A 10304-nucleotide genomic window follows, 5' to 3' on the forward strand; every position below is an offset into this window, starting at 1 on the left:
CATGGTTTAGTGGGCATGGTGGTGTTGGGTTGACGGTTGGACTCAATGATCTTAGAGGTCTTTTCCAACCTTAATGATAATAATAATGATTCCATGAAATAGAGACAAAAAATGGTTCTTGGTAATCATCAGACTTTGTAAATAAGCCAAAGTTATCCTTGCAACATCCTGTCATTTCTCAAGCTTCAGGAGCAATCTCAAACATTTTAGTTCTAAATATATCTGTATATTAAGGGATGTTGTCAGATATTCCAAATAAAGATTTGACCTTTTCTAAAACTGCATGATTTAGCACACGATATTCTTGATAGTCAAAATGTTAACGTTTTCCCCTAGTGATGCAGTTTTTTTAAAAGAGCAGTTATCCCCATTTTCCAATGCTTGTGTAAATTATATTATCACCTTTCTTATATTGTGTTTTCCAGAAGATTTTAAAACACTTGAAATTTGTAGTACAACACGTGCCTTCTATTCAATAACCAATCTTAAAACAATGACTTTCTTATTAAAATTGTTGTATACAGTAAATTGTTGAATATAGTAAAGCTCAGAGAATTATTTTAATACTTAATTACTTAATACTTTTAAATGTCAGCAATAGATTAATGATGCGTTAAACTATTCAATCAACTTCAAAACATTCCAGTAAGTTAAAATATTTCTACTTCTTTCTCAGTTTCTTCATCTGTTCATTTCTAAAATACTAATTTTCTGGATGCTGTTATACAGGAACCATAATATTAGGACAGTATTTTTTTCTTTTTTTTTTGAGCAATCCATTTTCTTTAAAGTTAACAAAGTTATTAATTTCTTTAAAGCACTCTTAAAAACCTTTACCAAGTTATCTTCATTTCTGTGGTTTCTGATCCAAAGTGCTTATTTGAAAGCATAAAGCATCTGTGTCTACCTTTATGGATATTATTAGAAAAGCAAATAAGATACTAAAGCTAAGTTAAAATACTGATACTACTAAGGCTAAAATCTAAAATGACTATAATGGCACGTAAATTGGGAACAAAGCAAGACAATGGTCATCGTTAAACCTCTCTTTTATTATAACCATTTTTTTATTTCCTCAGTTCAACCCAGGGCTACACATATTCTTTACTATAGTGCTACAACTTTATATAGTCCTAGGGACCTGTTCTGCTCCTAGTTTCTCATTCTCATCCTTTGTGTCACCTGAATAGCGTCACTGAAAAACTACTGAGCAAAAAATAAAGACTAGGGAATGGCATAAGGGTGAGAACAAGTGAAGAAGCAGGAAAGGAGAACTGAAACAGCACTGAAAGTATAAGAAGGGCAAGTATTACATGACATGGGTTAAAGACCACCAAAATCAAAATAAAGGTCAAAGTGACTCAAGTGTCTATCCATCATTCAGAATAAAAAGCACTTGTAACCAGTGCTAGCTGGTCTTATCTACTAAAATATACCCAGAATTTTCAACATTAAGGAAAACAATTTCTCAAATAAAGATGTTGCATCCAAAATTATGTAAACCTGTATTGGACTTTATCTTCAAACAAGACAAAAACCTCATCCCATTAGTAAGAATGATACTTCAGCAATCTGCATTGATAGGTTGTTGTGTGCAGAATGATCTTGAAAAAGACTGAGGTATCATCCCAGTTCATCAGCTGACCATGAAATTTAATATAGTATTGTAGCCAAAAGAATAATGCCATTCTTAATTAACATTTCAAAGGAATTTAAATAGGAAATGACAAATAAGACAAGAATGCATTATCTCTGTGTTTTCCAACAATGCAACTTCTGGAATACTGAAATCGGTTCTGTTATTTAGGGATTATGAGGACGCCAAAAGCCAGGGCATTCAAGTCAACACATGAAAATGGTTACAAGATTGGAAAGCCTTTTTTGTAGCAGGGTATTTGAAGAGTTCAGTCTGTTTACTTTAATGAAGAAAATGCAAAGAGGAGCATGGAAATTTTGTTCAGAGAGTATTTCAAACTGTAGCAAATGGCTGAATTACTTCAGTTTACATGGCTTGAAAATTATTTAAGCTCAAGTTTTATTTTACATGTGCAGTCACTTTGCAAAATGCTTACTGTAAGTTACCACAACTCATCTGAAAAGCGTTAACTCACTAAACCACGGTTATTCAACCAATCACTTGAAACTGTGAGTGAACATCACCATAATATGAAGCATCTACACTGAAAACAAACTCTTATAATAGAATCTTCAATAGAACTGGCAAAATGATGAGAAGATGAAAGCTTACAGCATGGACCTAAATAAAATTCTGCAATTCCAAGTCTGAGTTTAACAGTCAGGTTAATTAGCCACTGGAAAAGCTCACTAGGAGCTGTGATCTTACTGAACTGCTTGATAATACTTAAATTAGGATTAGATTAACAAGAATGATTTCTACTTCAAATGCTAATTGATAAAAAGAAGTCCTATGACCTGTGTTATATAGGAAATCAGACTAAATTATCAAAAGGGGCTCCTTCAGAGATTTCTCCTCACTTTAGGGATGGAATAAGAGTTTCTCCCTGAAGACAGAATGAACAAAGAAAAAAAAAGGCAAAAGATAATTGACAGGAAAAAAGAAAAGGTTTGATTTTTCTCTCCACATTTTTAAGTTCTTTGACAGTTACTGGAACATGAAAAAAAAAAGTAGATGATCCTAAGAGTTACATACTGCTGGAGTAAAGCAGTTAGGCTAGGGAACACGTAGTGTGTTCAGTGGCACCATGTATAATATTTTTTCAGCTGGTTTTGGTGAACCATAAAAAAAAAAAATCCACCTCTTCCATTTTGTCCTCATTTTTAGAAGGAGGAATTTCTACTTTTTTCACATCACCTTAGGGACCACCTTCATAACTTTAGGACCAGTTAGCTGTTCCATGTATTCTGCTGAGAACTGATATGGTCCAACCCTCGTCAAGCCAGGGCTAGCATTTAAAGATCTACTGTAGACAGTGACTGTTGCCTTGTCTGGAAATATTCAATGCTAAAGTCTATGACAAAACTTTTTGAAAAAGGCAAAACACACGTTATATGGAAAATTCTTCCTGCCCCTCTCTGGAGAGCATATAGAGCAGTTCTTGTGATACAATCCAGTATATTTTTTAAAAACAGTTAAAAGGCTTGGCTCTGCTCTCATTCATGCTCTGACTCATACCTTGCCCCTGGCCTTAAATTGCCAATTTCTTAGACTAAGAAGTAAAGTTAGATTACGGTTTACCTGTAGCGGTTCACACCTTCTCAATTTCAATTCCATTTCAGTAACTTTTTGTTTATATTTAAAAAAAAATTACCAAAATATTTCTTTGAAGTGACTATTAAGTAACACAAAGTAATATAATAGCATGTTTTCACCAGGGTAAAAAAAAAATCGTAGTGTGGACACATTCAGCATGGACTGGGGCAAGAATCATGTGCTTTGCTGTGGTAGTTACTATGCAAATTTTGCACCATTAATAGCTACCATCCCAATATACTGGGCACTAATCCAGTTATGTTATTAAAAAAAGATCCTTTAAATACGAATATATCCCAGTGCTTAAAGTTTACAGTATTTGTCACCTATATATAGCAAGATAATCAGAAAGGCATCCATTTAGGAACTGTGAGTTTGGAGCTTGCTGTATATGTATGCATGTTTTGTCTCTACACCAGGCGGAGGTGGCTTTCCAGATAATTAGATATGTATTTTTTTTAATTCTCAGATTATTTTATTTTTAATTAAAAAAAAATTAAAAAATTGAACAGTAGTTTCATCTACATTAAAATATTTCTGATTTGTTTAGTTTCATCAGCATTTCATTATTTTCTCCTAAGGGTTGGCTTCTTGAATAAGACTATAGCTCCTATGAATCAAGTAGGACATGCGATGGCTGAACAGCTTGGCACATCATGGGAGTCATTTGCCTAGACATGCATTAGGGAAGATACTGCTCGTCAGGGAGCCTGTTGCTCTAGGAGGAATAGAGGCTTCTGATCTGAGCTACAAGGTCCTTCACACAACTTACCATAATATGAACTTCTGCCTGAATGGAGAAAGTTTCCAGTCAATTCCAAAATGAAAATATTTTCATCTGGTAACATCAAGCTTTCATTTTAACTGAGAATGGTGAAATGAAAGATCTGGTTCTAGAGAAAAGCTAGTACTTCAGTCTTGAAATAACAGAATTTTCATGAAATTTTAAAACGGTTTGCTTTGCTTCACTATTATGTATGAAGAGTGAGTGGATGCCTCAACATTTAATACAAAAGGCATAAAGGTATGAAAATGGGAGGGGAAAAAGCAATGTAAAAATTTATGAAACTTTCATAATTACTGCAGAGAAAAAGATAAAGCAGGATGCAGCAAAAAATCAAGTTACAGGCTTCAGAATTGTAACGGACCATAAAAAGAAGACAAAATTTACATTTTTATGGGAAACTATAAAGGAGCCTGAGGTAGAGTGATATTCTGCAGCTAGTGAAAAAAGAAAATCATTTTAGGAGCTATGTTTTTAGGACAGTCTGTCTTTAGATGATCAATAGCTACACACAACAGAAGACTTCTAGATATACTTGGTAGCATTAATCAACTAAGAAATACCTTTCCAAGAACTGAAAGGTTTATAGTCCAATCTTCTTATGATCATATTATGGGTCAGATTTAGACCACTTCATTTAGGTACCTTGGAAAACTAAGGTGATTTGGTTTAATGGAAGGAAGCGTATGCCTCTTAAGACTTTGAGATGGGAGATCCTTTCCCTCTATATTACGCAGACAATCTCCTCCTTTCCTTCTATTGACTATAAAGAGCATTTATGGACTCACTTTTAAGAGGAATGGTTCATGGGGCATCTGAATTTTAATTGCAAATAAGGTACTTACAATGATGAATTAGATCATCCCCAACTTTTTAATATGAATTTAAATATAACCAAATATATATTTTAAAAAATACCTAAATTTCATTTACCCCTTTGCTATACTGTACATGGAAATAAGAAAAAGTTTAGTAAAAATTAAACTACAAATATGCGAATTAAAAGAAATTACCACAATATTACAATCAATAACTGAGCCATCTTCTGTGCTTCTCTTGTCAATGGATCCACAATAGCAATAACAAACTGAGCCATCTGTGCTTCTCTTGTCAATGGATCCACAATAGCAATAACATCATAGAATGGTTCATTCTGTTGGGGATCGACTTTTACTACACTGTTAAAAAATATTAATAAATAAGTGACATGAAAACTCTAAACTGAATTTGTGGAAATAACAAACATTTTTAGGCATGAATTTGTAATATCAGAGCCACTTCAGATTTTACTGCTCGTGAAGACGTTTCCCTCATTTCAAGCAGTAATCATTATTGCTCCCTGTGATATCACTAGAAAAGCTAAACAGAACAGCAATTAAAATTTAGCATTAATCTACATAGTTCCATACTGGTTATTGATTAAATACATGCCCCATTACAAAATCAATAACCTAAAAGGAAAAGACACAGCAAAATTTTTAAAATGGCCTTTTTGTCACTGGTCTACAGTTTCCTTTACCGATATCTAGAATCATCAGATTTGACAAGTGCCGGCAGTAACAAAATTTAAAAAAAACAGCAGCAAAAATAGCAACTGAGAATTGTAAAACTTCATAGGATGGATTAGCTTTATGCATTCCAGAAAATAATTTAGTTTGATAAACTTGATTAGACTAAGTCAAGGAGACCCTAGTTAAAGTACTCTGGATCCACAGGAAGGAAGTGTTAAGTAAACCTTAAAAAAAGTGCTCTAAATACACAAAATGAACTATCTGAATTTGTTTTCCACAAAAATATACCTAGAAATGTGAGTACCATTAGTGAGTCAAACTCCCTCCAATATGGTAGCAGCATAACTCCCTGTTGTTAGTGGAACTTTGGAAAAGGTGTTAGCCACTTAAAACAGGCTATTGATTTCACTCCTTGTCTTTTCAACAAGTATTAGACAGGGCCAGCACATCAGCACAGCACACTAGAGCAGCTTTACCAATAAAACCAAGTAAGGATTTGAAAACAGCATTAAAAAAAATTTATTTTGATCATGGTTCTTGTGCTATCATATGTCCTTTTAAAAAATGTACCTGTCTTTGCTCCAGAAAGTTTGCCCCAGATAAGCTTAAATTAAAAACGGCTACCGTTAGTATCCCATTACAAAGAAGACAGGATTCACAGATGCATATCTTGGTATTTTAGGTCTCATTCATTAACAATGACAACAAAAGACAATGCTTGTGGCATATTCACTTTCTAAATCTAGGATCAGAAACACAAGGAGCCAACATACAAGTAAACACACTACTGACGCTAATATGAGCTTGCCAAGTGTAAATCTGTTAACTGAAGACAGTCTGCTCAGTTTTTCTGAAGGAATTAAGTGCCAGTGAGCCTCATCAGCTTCCATTTGAATGTAATCTAATTGTATTTTACAGTCTAATCTAATTGTATGTTAGGGTCAAGCTGAGCACGGGAACTATGGTCAAGAGTGAGACTGCTAAGCCACAAACTGCTATACAATATAAACATATGCATACTAGCCTTGACAATAGTACTCAGGATCCACAAACAGAAAAAGCTGTGCTAGCTTCTTTTAGCTCTAATCTGTGAAATTACTTCTAACATTTTAGTAAATGTATGGACTCCAAGTTTTCTAACTCCAGATCACCACTTCTCTTCACACCAATTGCAATCACTCTTTTTTCAGTAAAGGATAAGGCTGGAAAATCATTAGGTATTACTAATTAATTTATTAAGAGAGAGGTAAAGATGCATTACACCAGGGCAGATGAACAGGTTCATACAACCATACAATCAACTTCTTTTAAAACTGGAATGTTTACTCAAGTTTTCAAAGACCTTATGTAGTAATCAGTACATTCTAATTTTAATATGAAAGTACTGTAAGTGCATTATCATGGCAGACAGAACTTACCTGTGCTGTTCTTTGAGTAATTCAGCATCTTGTCTCATCTCTGTTTTAGGCAAAGATGACAGTAGGGCATCTATTTTCATAATCAAATCACTGCCACTATATTAAATAAGGTGCATACAATTTGTCTTGCATTAGAAAAAGGAGTAAAGCATTGACATTTTAATGTATGTTTGTCTACACGAGCGGTATTTTAAAGCCCACATCCTGAACTCTTTAAAAAGATTATCACTTCAAGATTTGTAGCTTTGAGTAAAACATTTAGCATGACAATGCCCAAGAACCACTACTGCCTTAGAGCTTGTGAACTGTACGCTTCTTAAAATTAAGCAATGCAGAATTAGCAGAATTACCATTCAGCCTCACAGTTTGGATGGTACAATCTGCTGATATTTATAGCCCTTCATTACTTTTTCTGCAATTTTTTTCCTCTCTGACAACATCTAGGAACAGACATAAATGAACAAAGTTTCAAGTTTACTTGGCCACATCTTTTAATTTTTTTGTATTTCTTACTAGAAATTCCTTAGAAACCTTAGCAGTTCTATTTCAGTGTCACTAAGTCTTAATATTTGATTAAATATGTTTTGCCTCTCACTACTTATCTCCTTGATAGTTCTACCTCTTCTTGATTTTGTTTTTCTGGTAGTTATTCTCTCAGTCCTTCCACATAACAGAACTGATACTCGGGCACAGAAAGTCAATAGATATTGTAAAAATAATATAATATTGCTCTCTTCTTTGCACACAAACTGGATCCTTAGATTAAAAGCTGGCTAGAACTCATCTTTATGCTTCTTCAATTAACAGATGTGTGAATGTTGTCTAGCAGGGTGTCCAAGCACCACATCTATCCATGCCTCTACAGGCTCCTTTTCTAACAATTCCCAAAGACAATGCACTTTCTTATGTCAAATATCAACACTCAGATATTACTGTGGTTTTAAGATGCACTGGATTTTATCACGCTTATTATTATTCTTTATAATTATTCTTAAGTAAACACAAGCTAGTAGAAATTGTTTAGTTAGCTGTACTTGTCTCTTGGTTGTAAGTATGATGAAAGTAGATAAAGTATTTGGAGTAATTTAGCAGAGCTGCACACGTGTTATGAGGCAAGTTGGAACGGATATGATTCTTTGGATAAGCAGTGATCTCTTATGCCTTAGCCTCATCACACCTATGACCAACGATAAAAGGGTGCACGTCTCCTGAATAACACAGGGTGCCTTTTTTCTACTTTATGCTGTAGCAACGAGGTACCAAAGAGGCTGTCAGCAGCAGGGTAAATGACACGTGCAGTTGAAAACCAACATATATAGTTTACACATATAGTGGAAAACCATGTTACATGGCAGAATTAGCCAAACATAAAGGTGATACAAACTTTAGCAGATGTGCCATTTCTCCTAGAAAATAGGGCAAGTGTCTGAGTAGGTAAGTATACTAAGTCTGTCAGGGAAGTGCAAAAAAGGAAATGAGGGACAGTTAAACCTGTCTATGTAGAAGTACTCAGATGCTAAGTAAGAGGATAGCAAATATATAGCATGCAAACAACAAACACTTTGACTAAGTGCATGTAGAGTGTATATATATAAGTATATAGTATGAAGAGTACTATGACTATATATTTGAACATTTGTTCATATTTCCCGTGCAAAAGGATTATTACTCACAGGCAACAAACAAGGCAGTATATCATAAAGCCTCAAAATACAAAAGAATTTTACCTTTTACTACTGTTTGCAATCTCTTTGACAATAGCTTTAATCTTCTCTGCTGAGGTACTGTATGTTATTTTTTCCAACAAATTGAAATCTTCTGCATAGAACTCATTTTCATCTAAAGGACCCAGTACCTTAGATAGAGAAAAAATGTTACTAAGCGTAGAATGTCCCAGTATGTTTCTTCTGTAAGCAAAAATATTAATGCACAATATTCAGTATGCAACTATGAATATTAACTATGTAGTACTAAACTGTATAGTAACTATACAGGATTAGGTTTTTACAGTTATGTAATTACAGTTAATCACCAGTCACAAAGAACAGTTGCAATGGAAATATCCATGACATTTTTCGTTATACATACCTATGTAAAGGAGTACACTATTTAGAAATAACAAATCTAAGTTTAAGAAAAAGCTCTGTTAGGTACATTATTTTAAACTGAAATCCAAATTACTATCTGCCTACCACAGTCTTTAGTTGTTTAATTCTGTGAACACAATCTTAACTTCTCAAGGCTTCTCAGATGAAGCAGAATGGATAGAAAGGAAGATGAGCAAAGGATAAGAAATGCAGGATATCCAGAGACAAGAAACAGAACTACTACTTTTTTTGGGTGTCTGAAGGAAAAGAAGGTGCCTTGGAGTCCCAGAAAATAGCTTTGAGGATGTTGTTTGGATTTCCTACTCATAGCCTACCAGGCTAAACTGACCCAAGTCAACTTCAAGAGCCTACAGGGCTCCCAGGTTGTAGAATGTCATGATATAAGTTTGGTGCTGAATGCCTCTCTTGAAATTCAACTGCTTCCTAGAAATGAGATGTCATCTAACTAAATTCCACTTTCAAATTTTTTATTAGTATTAATGATGCATGAGATAGAGAAAACCATAGTGTGGTTATGAAATACCAGTAGAAGTCATAATTGGAAAAAAAAAATATTTGCTCATAAAAACAAAACTTCAGTGCTGAAATAGCAAGGATAGAAATGACGGATATCCCATGCCTTTTTTAAGTCATCCCTTAAAGTGAAAACACACTTTCAGATAGATGAATATTATCAAATTTATCCAAGTATTTGTAAGAAAAGTATTTCCTCAAAACTTCATATATGACATTAGTTGAGCTTTTTTAGGCACGGAAAACAGTAATAACCATTTATAAAATAAAATTGCATATTTAGGTATGGGTTTTTTTGTTAACACAAAAAAGCCAAGACAATTCTTTTGTGCTTCATCAACAAAAACACTTTCTGTGGGTTTGTTAGTGGTATTTCAGTTATATCTCAGAAGCCATTTAGGATGCACAAGAGTAACTAAGAACACAATTTAAAGAGAGTTTCCAGTAATTAGATGCCAACATAGTATCTCTATTTCTTTCTAATGGTGGAACAATAAATAGAAAAGACTTAACTCAAAGAGTAGTTTGTATAAATCGTATTTGTAATGTAAGGTATTGACTGTCACTAACAAGTACTAAATATTGAACCCAACTCCGTATTTTTTAATCACAGTTCATCTATAGCCACACTGTAATAAAGGCTATTGGTTTCAGAATATACATACAAGAAACTGAAACAGCAAAACTACTACACTTTTATTTGAATATTAAGAGTTAAGACTATAGAACAATTCAAGA

General features: G+C 33.8%; 1 protein-coding gene across 1 annotated transcript in view; it reads right to left on the reverse strand.

Annotated features, from left to right (window-relative positions):
* Positions 1-10304, reverse strand: part of UGGT2 (UDP-glucose glycoprotein glucosyltransferase 2) — an 88580-nt gene that overhangs the window by 30122 nt on the left and 48154 nt on the right. Inside the window, exons 21-24 of the mRNA XM_009275810.2 lie at positions 8673-8800; positions 6946-7041; positions 5152-5194; positions 5041-5103 (exon numbers count right to left, since the gene is read on the reverse strand). Of these exons, the coding sequence (XP_009274085.1) occupies positions 5041-5103; positions 5152-5194; positions 6946-7041; positions 8673-8800 (330 nt within the window). The remainder of the gene's footprint in view (positions 1-5040; positions 5104-5151; positions 5195-6945; positions 7042-8672; positions 8801-10304) is intronic.

This window comes from Aptenodytes forsteri, unplaced genomic scaffold, assembly GCF_000699145.1.
Source record: "Aptenodytes forsteri isolate BGI_AS27 unplaced genomic scaffold, ASM69914v1 Scaffold161, whole genome shotgun sequence".
NCBI lineage: Eukaryota > Metazoa > Chordata > Aves > Sphenisciformes > Spheniscidae > Aptenodytes > Aptenodytes forsteri.